The sequence below is a fragment of the Hemicordylus capensis genome, chromosome 2 (genome assembly GCF_027244095.1).
Source record: "Hemicordylus capensis ecotype Gifberg chromosome 2, rHemCap1.1.pri, whole genome shotgun sequence".
In the NCBI taxonomy this organism is placed as follows: domain Eukaryota; kingdom Metazoa; phylum Chordata; class Lepidosauria; order Squamata; family Cordylidae; genus Hemicordylus; species Hemicordylus capensis.
In genome coordinates, this window is record NC_069658.1 from 169,151,576 (window position 1) to 169,171,662 (window position 20,087).

At 44.2% G+C, this 20,087-nt stretch overlaps 2 protein-coding genes across 6 annotated transcripts in view; one reads left to right on the top strand and one right to left on the bottom strand.

Moving 5' to 3' along the window:
* Positions 1-20,087, bottom strand: part of POPDC2 (popeye domain containing 2) — a 73,150-nt gene that overhangs the window by 29,552 nt on the left and 23,511 nt on the right. Inside the window, exon 5 of one of the 4 annotated variants that reach the window (XM_053295891.1) lies at positions 10,507-10,637. The exons of 1 other annotated variant lie outside the window; for it this stretch is intronic. The gene's annotated coding sequence lies outside the window, so the exon portion shown is untranslated. Of the gene's footprint in view, positions 1-10,506; positions 10,638-20,087 lie in introns of those variants that run through there. 2 more of the 4 variants (XR_008316109.1, XR_008316110.1) reach the window with 2 other exon arrangements.
* PLA1A (phospholipase A1 member A) overlaps positions 1-20,087 on the top strand; it is a 59,345-nt gene that overhangs the window by 22,642 nt on the left and 16,616 nt on the right. Inside the window, exons 9-11 of one of the 2 annotated variants that reach the window (XM_053295887.1) lie at positions 221-329; positions 1,623-1,787; positions 9,456-14,346. In XM_053295887.1, coding sequence (XP_053151862.1) covers positions 221-329; positions 1,623-1,787; positions 9,456-9,540 — 359 coding nt within the window. In that variant the 3' untranslated portion in view covers positions 9,541-14,346. Of the gene's footprint in view, positions 1-220; positions 330-1,622; positions 1,788-9,455; positions 14,347-20,087 lie in introns of those variants that run through there. The other variant, XM_053295888.1, reaches the window with a different exon arrangement.

Genomic DNA, 20,087 nt, shown 5'->3' on the forward strand with positions numbered 1-20,087 from the left:
AGTGGGTTGTGTTAGTTTCTCACAAAACCCATCCAACTGAACATGAGGAGGGAAAGTCTCCTTGATTTGCAATTTCTGTAGCAGGCTGTTGGGCCCAATACTGCAGGCTAATAGTCTGGATAGTCTTACATAAGAAGCAGTAACAGCAACCTTCTGTTAAAGCTAGAGGCTAAGGATATTCGGTGCATTGTGCCCAGAGTGTGCTTTCTCTGTTGCCTAGTGTATCACAGCTTGGTGGAATTTCACTTGCAGCAGAGCAGGACTTTGGATATCAGTATTAAGATCACCTTCCTCAGTGGCAACTCCTCATTCAGCACCACCATAACCATGTGAGTAACCATGGAGAACTCTAATACTGTATATGCCTCTGCAGACTTTTTTCTGCTCCTTTCTTTGCTGCAGTCAATGTGCAAAATATGGTTTTGTTAATGACAGGTAGGGCCAAATATCTTCATCTTCCAAGGATTCTAGTAGTAGCATTAAATACTGTGAAGATGTGAGCTCCTATGAATCTGCAACTGTGTAATTGTGGAAATTTTGTGCAGCATTTAGTGGAATGTTGCAGGATATGATAGTTCATTGCAGCAGCAGCAACAACAAAGGGTTTGGTCCCAGGAGTTGGTGCTGGGGCCTAGTGGCAAATACCTCTAGGGCAGGGATTCTCAAACTTGGGTCCTCAGATGTTTTTGGACTTCAACTCCCATAATCCCCAACCAAAGGCCACTGGGACTGGGGATTATGGGAGTTGAAGTCCAAAAACATCTGAGGACCCAAGTTTGAGAATCCCTGCTCTAGGGCCTTGCTCGTGTGACTGAATGTAAAGCTGAGAAGCATCTGCTATTGCTTTTCTGCCTTTCTTGCCTTCCACACAGGGAGGCTATTCACACGATGGGAGAAAACTGGGCTAGCAGAAGCGAGCCCAATTTTCTCCCATCGTGTGAACCACCAGGCTTGGCTGTGAGCCCGGGGGTTCCTACGCAGATAACCCGCTACAGTGACCCTGCCCTTAAACCAGGTTTGCGGAGTGAGCGCTCCACAAACCCAATTTTTTTACTCGTGTGTTGCCGCACTGTGGCAACTCACGAATAGACCCCCGCCCGGGAGGCTGAAAAGTAGCCTCCCAGCTCGGGGGTCTCTCCAGCATGCCCTGCGTGCTCGCGCAGGGCATGCTGGAACTACCGGGGGCCGCATGGCCCCTGAACTCCCAATCCCCCACCAGCTCTGTGATGGAGCCAGCTGTCATGTGGGTGGCCGCAACGGCCACCCAGGCAGGACTTCCTGCTCACCTGCGGGGAGAGCGGGCTTAGCCCACTCTCCCCGCAAACCCCCTAGAGGCTCTTCTCGCGGATCGTGAGAAGAGCCTCAGTGTCTTCCCCCAGAAACTGCAGTGTTTTTCCTCACTACCACTGTCCCAATGCATACGTGTCAACCTCCTTGAAACTTGATGATTGGTGCTATATCAATATAATTAACAAATAAAATGCTACTATGCAAGTTTCTCTCTCCAGTGACCCATTCTGCAACAGATCCAGTAAGGCTTTGGCACCCCAACAAAACTGCACATTTCTCATGGTCTCCTGGGTGCCCCTGTGCTCACCCATATCTCGTGTTGGACTTTGCAGACCCCAGCAGCAGACCCTGGGCAAAGGCCTGCTGACTCACTCTGCCCCCCTGTGCCAGATGGAGAAGGTGATGTTGCAGTACCAGTCCAGGGCCTGGTGGAAGAAGAAGGACAAGGCCCCTGTTACTGGCCGCTTCTGTACTGCTCCCCTGCCAGTATATACACGGTAAGCAAGAAGTGGCTCTATCTTGCAGTGGTCTTTAGATTCCTCTTCCTTTTTAGCCCACCAAATGCCAGAGACATTGAGCAAGTTAGGATAAACCAATACCCATAACAGAAATCAAACATTAGATAAAACCATATCAAGGACTTGCCCCATCCTTTTCCTTTTCCTTTCCATTCTACTTGGACTACTGTACCATGTAAGGAACTGGTCATCCTTGGTTTCATTTGATCCAGTGGCCATTCCTAAACTCAGTAGATGCATGTGGCCATTCAGTGTGCTCTTTACTGTGTTGGCGCTAGGTGGGGATGATTTCTAGGATTTCCTTGCTGCATTTCTTTGGATAAGAGCCCTCTCTTATCATTCTGGATGTGGACACTGGACCAGCTCAAGTAAGTGGACAACTAATTCAGGATGTATATGGTGTGCAGACTGTAAACACTCACTCAGAAGGACTGCTTTTATTTTCCCCAGTGGCACTACCTGAAGCTGCTGTTATTGTGGAGCAAGGAAATTCAGTTAAAGGGAGAACCAGCACAACTGTATGAGGTTATTCACACAATCAAAAACCGTGTTCTACCTGGGCTTGGGAGGTGTGTGTACTTCCAATTTCCAATTGTGTGGAAGCAAGGTAGTAGGGAAACCTGGGCAGAAGTGATTGTGTGGAAGGAAGGTAGAAGGCAGAGGCGTAACTAGGGAAAACGGCACCCGGGGCAAGCACTGAAATGGTGCCCCCCCGCCGCGCCCCCCCTGCCGCCCCCCCAACATACATCTGACTGACACACAAACTAAATACTGGACTAGGACCGGGGAGACCCGAGTTCAAATCCCCGTTCAGCCATGAAACTAGCTGGGTGACTCTGGGCCAGTCACTCTCTCTCAGCCTAACCTACTTCACAGGGTTGTTGTGAAAGAGAAACTCAAGTATGTAGCACACCGCTCTGGGCTCCTTGGAGGCAGAACGGGATATAAAATGTAAAAAATAAAATAAAAATGTAAAAAGATAACTCAATATAAGGCAGTTTCCTCTGTTCCTATGTTGTTTGCAGCTTTGACTTCCTCCCCATTGACTGTAATGGGATTCCTCTAGAGTAAAAGAACAACCAAAGCCAATGGGTTTTTGCAATAAGAAAACTGGTGGGAAGTGAATCCCTTCCACTGAATTCTAGCTCAAAGTGCTGAAAAACCCAGAGGCCAGCTCTGTCATCTTTATAACAACCCTGCAAGGTAGACTTGTAAAATACGTTTTACAGATGGGAAACTGAGGCTGAGGCTGCCTAAGGAAACCGAGATGACATTCGAACCAGAGACTTGCAGCTCAGACATTTAGCTCCACTCTGCACTGGAGATTACACTCTTTTTAATCCAGTAATAAAGTAATACAGGATTACTACTAGTAGTAAAACTCCTAGTTTGGCAATTCCGCCTTGCGATTGTTTTAATGAAAGGCGGTATATAAATTTAACAATAAACAAATAACAATAAATAAATTCACGGTCTAACATCCCACCGCAACAGATTTCGCCGTGCTGCATGGATCTAAACTCCATTGATTCCCAAGGAAGTATTTGTTTGGATTGGGAAGCAGGCTGCCATCCTTAAGGCTGCAGACTATGCACACTTACTTAGGAGTAAGGGAGGCCCATTGAACTCAAAGGGTTCAGCAAGCATCCCCAAAGCTTCTGGGACAACCTTTGCCCGCTGAACCTTTACTCAGAAATAAATCTCAAGTTCAGCTAAACGGCCTTCCCCAGAAATGAGGCTTTAATCTGGAAATCCACGAACTTCAATCTTTCCAAGTAAAACGCAACGAAGGACCCACTTCTTTTGACGGTGAACTTCCTCGATGCCACACGGCCGAGGCCAAGCGCTTCACAGCCTGGATCCCAATCCGCCGCTTGGATTGCATGCAACCCACTTCCCACCCCGAGCAATCGAGTATACCATTGCCGACTTCATGACATGCATCTTTCAGAAAACTTTTATTTTACCATAATATTGCCTCAAAAATTACCAAGAATGCAATAAATAACCATAGTATTATGACTAGCCATAATACCAACTTTAAAAAGCAGAAGTAATTCCTGAAGGGGACACAACTTAGCAAAACATATTTCAGTTTTCTCTTACTACCAATCTAATCACTGCATCAGAGGAAACCTTAAGAAATATGGCTTAATACCTGCTATAGAAAAGTACTGCAATGAATTATTTAAGTAGTGTTTTGTTATGCCAATAGCAGTGTAAAGCATAGCATCTTTATACGAGTGACAGCTTGCAGCATTTAGAGTGGCAGCATTTAGAGTGTTCTCAAAGTTGGAAAGATTAGTAGACATCTGTAAACAGTCAGTCAATGATGTTCACCACCCAAACAATACAACTGAATTGTTTTACCCTCTGCTCAACTTCTATTCAAAAATGTCTTTTCAATCTTAGCTTGGATACTAGTTTTAGTGAGCATTGCTATTTCTACCTGTGGAGTCTTGCATGTATAAGGACAATTTGATATCTTCTCCAGTTCTAATTTTATGATTTGCATTGAATGGTGGTAGAAGGGCAATGCCCAGTTCTGTGTTTAATTAAGTCAGTCCTATTCAGTTCAAAGGGACTTATTCCCAAGTAAGTGTGCATAGATAGCATTATAATCTTGAATGTTTAGCACCTAGAGCTACTACCAATTGAAGGTACTCTTTAAACCATTTAATTACCTAAATTTATTTATTATTTCTCTGTGTAAACTGCCCTGAGCTGTTTTTGGAAGGGCGGTATAGAAATAGAATAAATGATGATGATGATGATGATAATCATCATCATCATCATCATCTTATCATGTCCCTCTTACAAAATATTGTAGGGTTGCAAGTTTAATGTTCTATATCTGTCTGTCTGCATAGTTGGATGAAGAAACACAGCTCTGTTCTCTAGCCTAAAAGCATCAGGAGGACTGTTATGGGTTTCTGTTTTTTAAGATTCATTTAATCCTCATTTGGTACATGAAAGGGAAAGTCCTAGAGGGATGTTGGGGTATTGTGGCAACTTTGTTCAATACAAGATTAATAACAAGAGAATGCTAAATTGCTCCCCTCTGCATCATATGTTCACTGCACCAGAATTTTAGCCCCTGCAGTTGTGCCTGGGCTTTTGATCTTAAGGGATCAAACCCACAACAGTTGTTATGTCGTGTTTTGGGGTTGGGGGGGTTAAAGGAGTGAGGTAGTGGGTGGGGATGAATGACAACAGTATTCCAGCTAAACAGTCCAAAAAGAAAACATTTTGTATGTAATGCACAACGGAACGGTGTCACTAAGCACTGCAAATACACTCCAACCTACCTTACCTTCGTCAGCTTTTGCACAACGTAAAAAAAAAAAGGAATCCCTTCCCCTTCTGCCCCCGCCCCGCAATCAGAATATTGGAAGCAGCATAAATATTATAAGAGCCGGATCATTCTCAGCCCCAAGTCCTCCTTGCCAATAGTTTGTAATTCAATCTCTCTGCATTTGACGAGCGAGCCCAGCTCGGTTGAGTCCCTTCTTCAGCCGCGCTTTACCCACTTCCCTTGGGCAGTCTAAGTGGGACTGGAAAGACACCCACTGCATATGCACTGTAAAAGTTTAACTGTAAAAGCTAAAACAGCGGTTGCAGCCAGGGGTGCTTCAAAATTGCAAAGTTAAATATTTATTTAACTGCCAGGCAAAGGCTGCTCCTGCGGCAGCTCTAATGGGCTTGCATAAATAGTTGTTTTGTTATTACCACTTGTCTGCAAAAACAACATTGGCTCCGCATCCTGACACATCGTATTTAAAAACCTGGCAGCCAGGAGAAATCTCTCATCTAATGTGAGGGGGTGGGGGGAGCGACAGTGAAATGAATTTGCTTCCGTTCCGTGTTGGGGGCGGGCGGGGTAAGGAAAGCTGAGCCGAGCGATTTATACAGTCAGTTCGAAAAAATTAACAAAACACGGCGCTTCTATTAGTTTTTAATTAGATTTTGTGATTTTCGACATGTTTAAAGGACAAAACTGTGTGCTTATGGAGGAAGACTTCCGCAGGAATCTATTTGATTAAATATATTTACTATGGAGATCCTGACCAATTCTAAGGGGGGGCGGCGGCAGCGGGGGATCCCATCCCACCAGATGTGTTGGGAGTGCCGATGACAAGGGTAAACCGGTGTCAATTGTGTTTGCCGTGCGTTCTCTCTCTCCCCCCTCCCCGAAAAAGTAAGCATTTAACTTCAGTCTATGTGGACTGAAATGTAGGAAATCTGTTTCTGGTGGGGGAAAAAAAGTTTCCCAAAGAGAGCACTAAGTACAGAGAGAGATCAGTGAAGAGTGTGGCAGTAGTGCTGCTGCTGCTGCTGCTGCTGCTACTGCTGCTGGGCTGCTCAGGTGGGGAGCTGCAAGCTCAGGCTGCAAGAAGCCGAGGAGAGCGTGGAGGCAAAAGTGAGTGAGCTCTTTTTGCAGCGGCGGCAGAGAGGCGGGCAGGAAAGGCTGGCCTGGCCGGTTACTAATAAATCGCTATCGCCGGGGGGAAGAGGACTCTGGTGGCCGCTGCTGAGAAACATTAGCAGCTTTTCTGCCACTTTTCTGCCGCTAAACAAGGGGAGGGCGATGTGCGCATGCGGAATTCTAGTACCTCAAGTGGCCTTCCGGGCCATCCTCAGCGGTGAGGCGGCCAGCTTGGGCCGTGCGCCCTGCGCCGTGCTTCGGCTGCCTCTCGCCCGCGGGCTCCCCGCGCCGCCGCTTCCTGGGGCTGGGGCGGCGAGGTGAGCGGCGTGTCCTGCCTTTCCCCTTCATTCCTTCACTTCCTCCTGCAGCAGGAAGAATCCAGGCGGTGCGCAAGGCTGGCCCCCCGGAGGTGAAGTAAGCCCCGCTCGCTGGCTGGCGCCTGGCGCCTGGCTCACTCGTCTTTGAACTTTTGAACTGTGATTTGAACGGTGATTGTGAAAACTACTGGTGCTCGCCGCGGCACCTACAGCCAAGCCAGGCCAGCATTATTTAAAAAAATTAAAAAAAAAAATTTTTAAAAAAAAATTGGGGGATCGGCGGGGGTCATGGCGGCGCCCCCCACGTGACCGGGAAAGATGGCGCCCGGGGCACGTGCCCCCCCTGCCCCCCTATCGTTACGCCTCTGGTAGAAGGAAAATCTGGGCAGCTTTTCCTCTGACCATGCTTCCACACAATCACTTCTAACCAGGTTTTCCTCTTACCTTGCTTCCACACAATCAAAAATTGGGATCACACACAGCTCCCAAACCTGGGTAGAATAAGATTTGTGATTGTGTGAATGACCTCTATGTCTAACAGGAGGTGAACAAATGATGACTTGCCAGATGACTGAGACGCCTTCTGAATCTAACCTGGCTGAACTCAGAGGGAATGGACACTCTGCATCTGATCGCTTGGAATTTGGCCAGTTGGGCGAATATTTGCAGAAACTGCTCCTTTATTAATTACATTACTAAGCTTGATATACAGTATTATTCTTTCCAGAAACTTGGTTAACTTCTGACCCAGATTTGGATGAGTATTGTGCATTATCTTTGGCTAAATTAAATAAGAGGAGAGGAAGACAGAGTAGAGGTCTTGTGATTTTCATTTCTACCTCCATGCTGTGATCAAACTTCCTTCTTGTGAGCAGATCACATTACTGACCATTGTTAAATTCACCCAAAGTAAGCTCCTGCTTATAAACATTTACCTCCCTCCTTTGCATGCCCAATCTCAAATTAGAGCAATATGGACAAAATTAAAAATATTTATTCAGGGGCGTAACAAGGCTGGAGTGGGCCCAGAGACAAAATTTTAAAATGGGCCCCTCGCTGATGTACACACACACACACAGTTCACATGTGACTTGCCTCTGGGGGGGCCCTCGAGGCGTGGAGGCCCCCAGGCAGCCGCCTCCCCTTGCCTAATAGTAGTTACGCCCCTGTATTTACTGAATAATCTTATCCTAGAGCCCAAATTATCATGGGTGAAGATTTCAATGTGAGATTAGGACCTTCAGATGAAATTTTATATGCTCAGTATAATGCTCAACTACCAGAAGAAATGGAAATAGGGAGCCTATTAAATTGCATTGCCAAAGGCCAAATCTGCAATTTTGCAGGCATGTGTCTACAGCAATTTGCAAATTGTTTTGATTTATGTATACTAAATGGCCCTATGGTAACTGATCATCCCACAGAATATACATTTTGGAGTGGTAGGAGGTTAGGTACAGGGGAAGTATCATTAAGTACAGGCGACTGTATATCAACTGATTGAGAATTTGCTAGAACGGTGGCAATTTTTCTGGTGGAAAATTGACCAGACAGTGGCCTTTTAGTTATGACAACTCAGTTATATGCTGAAAAAGGATATCCTTTGGATTTGGTAGCTAGGCACAGTAACATATGGATTAAATGGTCCAGAAAAGTTTCTGAAGAGGTTCAAATGATATTAAATTCAGAAAAGATAGAAGCTCTGCATAGAGGTGTGCTGAATGGGGGAACTGGGATAACTAAGGTAGAATGGTGCTTTTTAATATTGCAGGAACTGAGAGTCCCCTGACCTGCAGAGGTTCTGGAACAAGTTCTGGGATCAGTGGGGGGTGGGGAGAGATCTGGTTTGATAGAGAGTGCCAGGCAGTCAGGAATTCAATGCATAAGAAAAAGTGGACCCAATTGAGTCAAGCTGTTAAAGATAATAATATGCCCATTTTTGGCATTTAACACCAGGCAATTAAAAACCATACAGAATGAGGACTGAATGCTATCTCTCAGCAGAACAGTGGGAAGCCCATTTTCATGATCTCTATTAATTGCAAGATGACCACTCCCTATTCACTTGTGGTGATTGGCAGGATCACACCACCTCCAGCCTCAGAGGCAAGATGCCTCTGAATACCAGTTGCAGGAGAGCAACAGCAGGAGAGAGGGCATGCCCTCAACACTTGTCTATGGGTTTGTCAGAGGCATCTGGTGGGCCTCTGTGGGAAACAGGAAACTGGAGTAGATGGGCCTTGGGCTTGATCCAGCAGTACTGTTTTTATGTTCTAATTGGCTAGAAGTTACAGTCTCTGAAATTGGAGTTTAATTTCTCGGTTAAAATCTGGAAAAGCCCCAGGGAGCGATCTAGTCCCCCTAGAAATATTTGAAGAAAACATTGAGTGGTGGTCACCAATACTGGCGTCCCTATTTACATACATTGACAAGACAGCTCAGATTCCCAAAGACTGGGGTTTAGCTATAATTATCCCCATTTTAAAGAAAGGGAACAAAGGAGATCCAGCTAATTATGGACCTATAAGTTTATTGAACATAAAAAGCAAGTTGTACGTGAAACATTTATACACTACATTGCAAGACTGGTGTGAGCAGGAGGGGATCATAGCCAAAGAGCAAGCAGGTTTTAGGGAAGAGTGCTCCGCTTTAGATCAGGTATAAGTGCTATGGTGCTTAGTAGAGAAATACTCATCTAAACCAAAATCTGTGTTATATGCAGCCATTATGGATTTCAGATTCATGTTTGACTTTATTTGTAGGGGCAGACTCTGGAGGAAATTAACTGTGACTTCAATTGACAGTCAACTGCTTCTACTGATTCATCAGTAACACATTTATAAAGGGCTAATTATTGACTTTGTCAGCATCCTTTAACTTCAGCCTGTTCTCTTCCTCTTGCAGTGAGAAGACATTCTGCCTGCCTCAGATGCTGACTTTGATGAGAAGCAACAACCTTCCCCATGCTCTGGCCATTGTCTGTGACTAGCACAGCTTTGCCTGGATTTGGATACAGAGGTGATAACAGGCCCCCCAAGGATGAAGACAGACATTTTCTTAACTAAAATGTGGTGGAAGTGATTTCTCTGCCTTGAAAATAAATACCTCAGAAGGCTGTCAGTGGATGTCTAAACCACTTCCACCATACTTTAGAATGCATGTCTTCTCCCAAAGATACTCACTTTTGCAATATGGAAGAAGGCCAATTCAAAGTGCTGGTTCTCACCTTTAAAACCCTTCAGGACTTAGTACCTGATTACCTGCAGGACCGCCTCTCCTGGCCAGTCCTGTCCCATCCTGTGAGATCTTCTCAGGTTGCCCTTCTTTTGGTCACTGGTCTCAGAGAGGTCCATAGTACTAGGGCCTGTGGAAGGGTTTTCTCTGTTGCTGCCCCTTCACTTTGGAATTATCTCCCCCACCAGATTCGGTCTGCCTCCTCCCTTTCAGCCTTCAAAACCTTATTGAAGATGTTTCTTTTCCGCCAGGCTTGTGTGTGTGTGTGTGTGTGTGTGTGTGTGTGTGTGTGTGTGTGTGATTTATTATTTCCCCTCCCCCTTAAATCTCAGATGCTGTTCTTGTTTGTACACCACCCTGAGTCTGTGGATTGGGTGGTGTATTAAATCGCTTAATTAAATTAAATCAAATCAAATCAAATATACAACATGTGTATAGAACTGTCAGGATGACAAGGAAGCACCTTCATTGTGTTCAACTCCTATTCCTCTCTAGGGTCTCAAATACATTTTGCAAATTGCAGCAAAAGCTGTCCATGGTGCTGACTGGTTGCTTCTCCCCCAAAATGGCACCAAGACGCACCCTCAGTCCCAGAACAGCCACTTTCAAGAAAGTTTCTCTTTTTTTCCATTAATAAGGCAATAAATGAGCAGGTAAGTACATGAATTTTCATGTGCTGCCTTTTAATAGGTATTTATATATAAAGGCCCGCTTGAAGCATGGAGAAGGGGCAAGACTGGCAGCTGAGCCAGCATAACCGGTAGGAACATTTGTCATTTCTGTTGTGAAGCCAGCTTAGAACCGCTGAAGAACACTATCAGCTCTTTTACTAGTACATCTGTCTTCACCCAGCTATTGAGAGAGAGAGAGAGAGATGAGTTTATTCGGTCATTGACCTGCAAACTATTGAAAAACAAGAACAAAACCCTATGAGTTTTATTATTATTATTATTATTATTATTATTATTATTATTATTAATCATCATATTTTTATACTGCCTGGTATGTACATCTCTAGGTGGTGTACAAAATTTAAGATATTAAAAATATCACAGATTAAAATACATGAAACACAATAAAAACAATAGAATAAAACATATTAAAAGTGTTAAAATTAATTCTAATTAAAAGTTTGCAAGAACAGGAGAGTCTTGAGGGTCTTTCTGAAAACAAACAGAGAAGGAGATGCTCTTATTTCAGCAGGGAGCATATTCCAAAGCCCTGGGGCATCGACAGAGAAAGTCTAGTCTTGAGTCACCACCAGACAACCTGGTGGCAACCATAACCGGACTTTTCCAGAAGATGGTTATCAGGCAGCAGAGTTCATGACAAAGAAGGCACTCTCTTAAATACCCTGGACCCAAGCTGTTAAGGGCTTTATAGGTGATAACCAGCACTTTGTATTTCACCCGGAAACACATCGGCAGCCAGTGCAATTATTTCAAAACTGATGTTATATGATTTTTGCTTCTGGGATATTATCTGCCACCAGAGAGCAAGGTGACTGACACAGCTACAGGAAAATAAAGGTTCTAAGCACAGAAGGGAAGAGTTTTGCATCTCTTGTGCTATCAAGGCAAGTGTGTTGCTACATAAATCTAATCACACATTTTCCTTGGGGCTTCATCAAAAGTAATCCATTTACTTCAGAAAAACATTTGGTTCTTCTTTTAAGGCTTTCCCCTCTCACTAAGTACATCAGGAGCGCTCTCAACTCTGCCCAAGGAGTCACCACAAGGAGATAATGTTTTAGGGAGGGCTGCATTTCTTGTTTCAAAGCTGAACAAACTTGGTCTGCATGGTGTCTGTTAGATATGCATTGTTTCCAGAAGATGAACTCTTGACTGGTGATTTTAAAAGGTTCATTATCCCTCAGCTCTTGCTTCATTTGATACTTAATATTCTATTTTCTCTTTTTGGCACCAAGGCAAGGAACCATTCAAAGGCCCACCTGTTTATTGAATATGACTGAATTAAATCACAGACTGCGGAAGAATATAGATACTCAGGATATGGCCCCTTTAAAGTTATCAGTCCAAAGAAATGAAATACTGGCGCTGTTCTCAGGAGCAGCCAAGTCTGAGCTAAAGCAGCTAAGCCCAGGCTTGGCTGCCCGTGGAAGCCGCCAGGAGGCATGTGCCTCGGTGCAAATCCAGCTAAGAGTCTGGGCTCTTAAACAACGTTAATGGAGCGAGCTTAACCCTTAAGCCCATTTACTTGCTCATGTGTCATCAACGGCGGCCTTCAGCTGGTGCTGAAACGCTGACAGGTGCCCGCCCATCGCTGGGGCATACCCACAATGCACCACACACTTGTGTGGTGCATTGTGGGATCCCCAGAGGCTGGGGCAATGAGTCCCGGCCTTAGAGCAATCTGCCCTGCTCCATTCTGCATGGAGCAGTGCTGATTGTGTGGGAGCTCGGAGCGCACTCCCATCAGGCTTACAAGGATCGGCTGGGGGGAAAGGCAACGTTGGGGAAGCCTTCCCCCTGCCTGCCCAGTAGGTCGTGTGAATGGCCTCACTGTGTTTAAAGAACCTTGGCTTTATTAAATCAACACACTTGCTCAACAGTGAGAATATGCAGGAATGTACCTAATACAAGTGCCAAATATTGTTTGCTAAATAATAGTGCCAAATAATAATAGTGCCAAATGTTGTTTGCTAAAGTTCATATGAAGATTAGCTGAATGTGCAAATCCACATTATCAAGAAGAATATAAGGGAAAAATTCAGAAAGTGGATATCAAGCAACTTCAAAAAATATTATATCCCAGTGTGTTCTCAGCAAAGATGCTATTCATTGGGAGAGAGCTTTAAAATGAAAATAAGACATTGGCACCCATACTGCACAGGGAACCGCCTGTCAAAAGGGGATGCATGCCCACGCACCAGCCACTGTGAAGCACACTGGAGGAGACTGCGGAGGCAGGTCGCTGCATGCCTACGAAGCGTTGAGAAAAGGCAGTTGCAATGGTGGCACTCCCATCATGAACAATGGAAGTACCGTTACAACGGCATTTCCCAGTGCTTCGTAGGCATGCGGCCGCCCTCCACAAGCTGCGCAGGCCTGCTTTACCGTGGCTCACAAGGATCACGCTCACCTTTCCCTTTGATCGGTAGTTGCCTGTGCACACGATGGGAACATTAACGATTAAAAAGTAATCAAACTCTAAAAACGTGTATATAACATTTGCAGCACCTAGTTCTAAGATGGTATATCTAACTTCTACAAATAATTATAAGGCTTTTCAACCAAGGTAATCTAACCATTGGCTGATAATGAAAGTGAGAAGAGTGAAAATACAGGCTAGAGAAAGGCTGTTAAAAGTGAGTCACAGATAGGCCACTTTGTGTTCTGAAAATCCTGCCTAATGAAGCCTGCACACATTGAGCATTTGCAAGCACACAGTGGGAGTTCTCATGCAACTCTCCCAGTTCTCTAACATGCACTCGGGATGTGCATGAACCTGTTCGGAGGCCCGTAAAAGGGCCTCCAAACAGGTTTGAAACTGGTCGGCTTGAATGTTTAGCAGGGGTGGGGGTAGGACAAAGGGTGGGGGAAGGTGCATTTACCCCTCCCCTCGCTTCCCCCACCAGTTCTGGATTTTCGTAAAATACCTCCCTGTGTACCTCCCTGCCGCCCCTTCTCCTTCTTCGGCCAGAAGTGGCCGGAAGTACTGGGTGGCGCACGCATGCCAGGCACGTGCGCACACATGTCAGATGTGCATGGTCATTACGTGTGCCCGTGCGCCTACCGTGCACACACGCACCCGGTACTTCTGGCCACTTCCGGCCAAAGAGTGAGAAGGGGGGGCAGGGAGGTATGCTGCTGCCCTGAGGCATTTTACATAACGGTTGTTGTGAACCGCCCTGAGACCTTGGGTTAGGGCGGTATAGAAATGTGTTAAATAAATAAATAAATAACTCCCGCGCTGGCGGGGAGGGAGCTGTGGGAGGGGTAAGTGCACCCTCCCCCACCCTTAAAGTCCTACCCCACACCCCTTCTCACCAAGTCCACCCAGTTCCGTGCACAGCCCTAACATGCACACTGTTGCACAAGAGCACAAATACTTCCATGCACTGCCCACCTTCTGGAAAGGCTCTGAGAGGATGAGGAAACCCAGCACCGGCCCTCAGCAATGCGTATCCACTCCTAGAGAGCAGTTCCAGGGCACTGGCAGCGCTTGGAAGTATTAGGGCCCTTGAGCCACCGCAAGTGAGCTGGAGGACTGGGGTTGTGCGAGGGCTCCTGCGGCACCTGCCCGCAGAGGTTCAGAGCACACATGCTTCATTAGTCAGGATGTCAGACACTGAGAATTCGCTCATGAGAAGTGGCACCTTGAGGAGGAATGATCAGAAACAGGGGTCAACAGGATCAAGTCATCCTAGCAAGTACCATGTGAAAATGAGATATTCTGTAAATAATCCGATAACAGAAAATGCATTCTGTGACAATGTATCACCTGTAGTACAACTTTGTGATCCATGTAAAGATTACATATGTCATTTGTAATAAAGTCCATATATTTTAACATTAATAATCTTAGTGGATAAAAGGTATTTATGTGTTGGCAATTTTTTTCTCCTTTTTTTAGCTTACTTTCCTTAAGGAAAGTAAGCTTATGGGATCACCCAACTCTGTCTCTGTGTGTGTGTGTGTGTGTGTGTGTGTGTACTCCTCCCTATCAACTTTGCACTGCTGGACACATAGGGACACCTCAATGGAGTAGTTTGTGATTATGTCAGCCACCCCAGTTTAAGATGGTGGACATGTGAATGTTTCCTGCAGAAGTGGGGACCAATTTGAAACAAATTTGGTACAGTTCTAGGGACACATAGGGACACCTTGATGGAGTAGTTTGTGATGATGTCAGCCACCCCAATTCAATATGGTGTGGACATTTCAAGCACAAGTGAATTTGTGAACCACCTGATTTGGACCAAATTTAGTACAGTTGTAGGGAAACATAGGCACACCTCAATGGCATAATTTGTGATGATGTCATCCACCCCAATTGAAGATGGCAGGTGTGTGAACTTTGAGCCAGAAGTGGCTAATCAATCTGAACCAAATCAATCTGAACCAAATTTGGTACAATTGTCGGGACACATAGGGGCACCTCAATGGCATAGTTTATGATGATGTCATCCACCTCAATTCAAGATGGTGGATGTGTGAATGTTTTGAGGTGGAAGTGAGCTAGTTTGTGAAGATGGTAATTATAAATTAAGATTATAGTGAAAAGAGAGTAGGCAGATTAGTTCTTGCCATCTGAATTAAGATCAGTGAGCAAATAAAAATAAAAATCATAGAAATAAAAATCATCTCCACGACCCGGAAATCTTAATTCGGATGTTATTCATATTGTGGCCAAATATTGTTATATGATATGCCAAATGCATATAAATGTAGTCTGGTTTTATATGATTGCCTTATTATTATTATTTTCTTATTTGTTTTATATTGTTGTATTGCTGGTCTATGACCGAAATAAAGTTTTACTTACTAGTAAAACTAGTCATCCACCTCAATTCAAGATGGTAGATGTGTGAATGTTTTGAGGCAGAAGTGAGCTAGCTTGTGAAGATGGTAATTATAAATTAAGATTATAGTGAAAAGAGAGTAGGCAGATTAGTTCTTACCAGAACCTCTTGTTTTTAATCATGATTTTGTTTCTGGTGTTCACAGGTGGCAATGTGGCAGGGATATTGGATGTGCATTCTGCTGTATTATGACCCATGGCTAAACACTAGAAATATTCTATTCTGCTGATGCTTGTGGGATATATTATCATTATGTTTGAAAATCATGACGACAGATTCAGGATGATATATTTACTCTCATTTCAATACGTTGGGCTCTTTTAGAGTAGTTTATTTCCTTCAGAACATCATGTTTCAAAAAGGTTGTACTGAAGAATGAAATTCAGAGAATCACAACAGAAAAGAAAAATTGGGCAGGCCCCTTCATAGTTTCTAAACCTCTAATTTAATTTAATTCCTATCTATCTATCTATCTACCTACCAACCTATCATATTTTTATTCCGCCTGATATGCACATCTCTAGACAGTATACAAAATTTAAAACAATATTTAAAAGTCAACACAGATTAAAATACATGAGATACAATAAAAACAATAGCATAAAACAGGTATTAAAACAAATTATTGAAATTAATTCTAATTAAAGGCCTGCAAGAACAGGTGAGTCTTGAGGGTCTTCCTGAAAACAAACAGGGAAGGAGACACTCTTATTTCAGCAGGGAGCATATTCCAAAGCCCCAGGGCAACCACAGAGAAGGCCCGGTCCTGGGTCACCACCAAACAAGCTGGTGGCAACAGTAACCTGATCTCTCCAGAAAATGGTAACAGGCAGCAGGGTTCATGACAAAGGAAGCACTCTCTTAAATACCCTGGACCCAAGCTGTTAACAGTTTTATAGGTCATAAGCAACACTTGTATTTCACCCGGAAATATATTGGCAGCCAGTACAGTTCTTTTAAAACTGGTGTTATGTGATCCTTTCGTGTTGTCCCAGAGACCAATCTGGCTGCCACATTCTGTACCTATTGTAGTTTCTGGACTACATACAAAGGCAGCCCCACGTGGAGTACGTTACAGTAGTCAAGCCTGGAGCTTACCAGCATATGTACCACTGTTTTAAGGTCACCTCCTGAAATGATGTATCAGCTGAAGCTGATAAAAAGTACTCCTGGCCACTGCCTCAACCTGAGGAACCAGGGAGAACTTTGGGTCCAGGAGCACTCCCAGGCTATATATCTGATCTGTCAGGGGGGAGTATAGACCATATCTCAGGTCCCGACCCCCTAAAGTCAGTGCCTTCATCTTATTTGGATTCAACTTCAGTTTGTATCCCTCATCCTCCCCTGCTAACTTGGCAAAGAGGCATCTTTTAAAGTGGTGATTCTCTTTTATTTTGCAGGGGGTGAGTAACTGGCCATATCCACTCCCAGCACAGTACCTCCAGTGACTGTTGCTGGTGTATATCTTATGTTTCTTTTTAGATTGTGAGCCCTTTGGAGACAGGGATCCATCTTTTTTATTTTATTTTATTTATTTTTTCTCTGTGTAAACTGCCCTGAGCCATTTTTGCAAGGGTAATATAGAAATCAAATTAATAAATAACAAAAACAACAACAGCCGCCTCCAGGCAGGCATTTAGGGAAGTTATGCCATTTCCTGATGAGGTCAACATGGAAAAATAGATCTGGGTGTGTTGTGAGCCAAGCCTGATTTGTATGCTAGATATGCTCTAGAGCTAACATATGAAATTAGGCTTGTTTCACCAGTTTCACAAAGTGGCCAGTTCTTTATACCGTGACCATGTATAGCCTGGGCATCAAAGTAGAAAGAAGACCAAAACACTCCTAAATAATTCAATGGGCTTTATTGTAGAAAGTTGCTCATAAGGATAAAACTCAAAGAGGTCATCCAAATTAAACAGGTTTCTGATTCAAGGTGTAGTCAGTGCAATGTGCCTGGCTATCACATGTGTGTGCAATCAATGATTACAGCTGTCTAACAAACCCTAATAAAACATTTAGAGAGAAACAGAGAGAGAAGAAAGAAGGGAGGGCTTAGGAAAGGGATAGCTGTGATTAGTAGGGAGGAGGGAAGCGGGAAGCAGGCTGAGCTGTACGCTGAATAGGCATCTCACCAGGTTCACAAAGAAGGTTTCAAGGACTTGTTCGTTGCTAGGGCTTGGGAGCGATGCATGCTTCAAGCAGTCAGGCAGGCTGGTGATACTGTAGATGCTTTAAGCAAAGCCGGGAGAGAGAGCACCATGGCTGGGTAGTCTTGACTTCTCACTGCGCAGCAGAGGTCACAGACAGTCCCTATCCATGGAACAAATTCCTGCTCTAGCCCTGTGGTTTGAACAGCAAACTCTAAGATTGCTCTTGAGCAAAGATCTGCTGGTTAGGCAAAGCTTGCTGATTTGCCATGTCCAGAGACCCCTTTTTATAGCAGCTGGCTCCTATAGATCTGCAATAGGAGTTCTTTCAAGATAGCAATCTCAATCCTAGATCTCCAAAGTGTCAGTCGCTCTCATAAGAAAACCTCCCTCTCATGACAAAATTGTTTCTTTGTTAGACCAGTTCAGAGGAGATTCTCCTTCTGCAGACTCTAGAACTGAGGAGGAGAGGGTGGGCCATGTGACTAGGTACTGATGTGGGAGGAGCCCAGGTACCTATTTAGAGGCACTGAGAAAGATAGATTAGCTTGTGAGTGCTGTGGGCCCTTCTTCATGCAGGCATGGAGCCCATCTGTGTGACTGGACAGATGACCACCAGAAGAACTCCAGTTACAGGTAAGCAACCTGCAGTTCAGAGCAGCATCCTCTGCATACTGTCTTTTTGTTGTCAGGAAGCCATTTGCTCCTTTTGTTCTCCAAACATCTGCATTTCTTAAGTTGTTGGTCTGTCTTTTCCTAGGAGGCAGGCTCCTCGCTCCTCTTGCTCCAAAGAGTGTTAAAAGGTCAAAAGGGCTTCTTTAAGAAGGAAGAAGCTAAGCTATATGTGTGAGACAGCAATTAAATTACTTCTTGTGTACATCTACTTTCTATGTAATTCTAAAAACAGCCGGAGGATATAGACAATGCTTCTAGTTCTACATTGCAAATATCTCCTCAGAGAAAGACAGGATTATCCCCTTTCTTTTCAAGTCAATTCACTGGATAGCAAAGCTATGACCAAGGACTATTGTAAACTTTCTGTAAGAGGAAATGTGAGCTCAGTTCCTAGCTTCCCCCAGAGACATGACCTGAGAGCAAGTTACATCTTCCTAAAATGCATCTGGAAAGGCATTTCACAGTGATAGCATTTGGATACATATGAGACAGGAAACCAAGCCTGGCCATTGTGTCTCGATTACCATTTTACAAACATTGAGAAACAATGCTGGATTGCCCCTACCTTCACAAAGCAATTACCATCTGTCCCAGAGGCAAGTCATGAGACCTGGGTGTCATGTACTGGTCAGTTTATCTGAGTTCAGGCATTAATTGATTTCTTAATAAAATGGAATCGGGCACAGGCCTGGATTTCACATAATTTTGGATTGGTAACTCTGGGTCATCAGGGTGGCCACAACAGGTGTCATCAGCATATTGATAACACCCTGCACCAAACCTCCTGATGATCTCTCCCAGTGGTTTCATGTTATTTATGGCCTTTGCCCACATCTTGAAGGCACAGTGACTGACATACCACATAATGCTCTGTCTGCCTTGCAATGGAGTGTTTGCACAGTTGTGCAAGACATCAGAATTACACAAACATAGCTGTGCAACAGAGGACTATTGGACACATAGGGACATCTCAAAGGCATAATCTGGATATATATATTTATTTATTTAACATATTTTTATACTGCCCAAAACTTACTTCTCTGGGCAGTTTACAACAAAATAAAAACAGAAAGTAAAACATTAGTTAAATCAAAAACAAAAAGGTTAAAACATTACAATAATTTAAATTTTTAAAAACAATATTCTAAAACAACATTAAAACCATTAAAACAATATTAATTAAAAGCCTGGGTGAACAGATGAGTCTTTAAAGACTTTTTAAAAGCTGTCAGAGATGGGGAGGCTCTTATTTCACTAGGGAGCACATTCCAAAGCCTCAGGGCAGCAACGGAGAAGGCCCGTCCCTGAGTGGCCACCAGATGAGCCGGTCGCAAATGCAGACGGACCTCTCCAGATGATCTCATTGGGCGGTGGGGTTCATAATGAAGAAGATGTTCTCTTACATACCCAGGGCCCAAGCTGTTTAGGGCTTTATAGGTTATAACCAACACCTTGTATTTTGCTCTGAAACATATCAGCAGCCAGTGCAGCTCCTTCAGTACAGGAGTAATATGGTCTCTCTGAGATGACCCAGCGACCAACCTGGCTGCTGCATTCTGGACCAACTGTAGTCTCTGTACCACATACAAGGGCAACGCCACATAGAGTGCATTGCAGTAATCTAATCTGGAGGTTACCAGCAGATGTATTACTGTTTTGTATAATGGCCCTCTATCACACAACTATGTGTGGGCAATTCTGTGGTCTTTCACAACTGTGCAAACACTCCATTGCAAGGCAGATGGAGCATCACATAATATGTCAGCCTGTGAGCATGTTTGGACCATCATATATTCTGGAGGATTTTGCCATTTCTTCTTCTTTCCTTTTTAAAGTCTACAATAAGAGGGAAAGCAACAAGAAGCTATTGGATGTCTCCCTTGTCTTTGTGATGATTTGTTTCCAAAAAGGTGTGTTTCTGTAACAGGGATA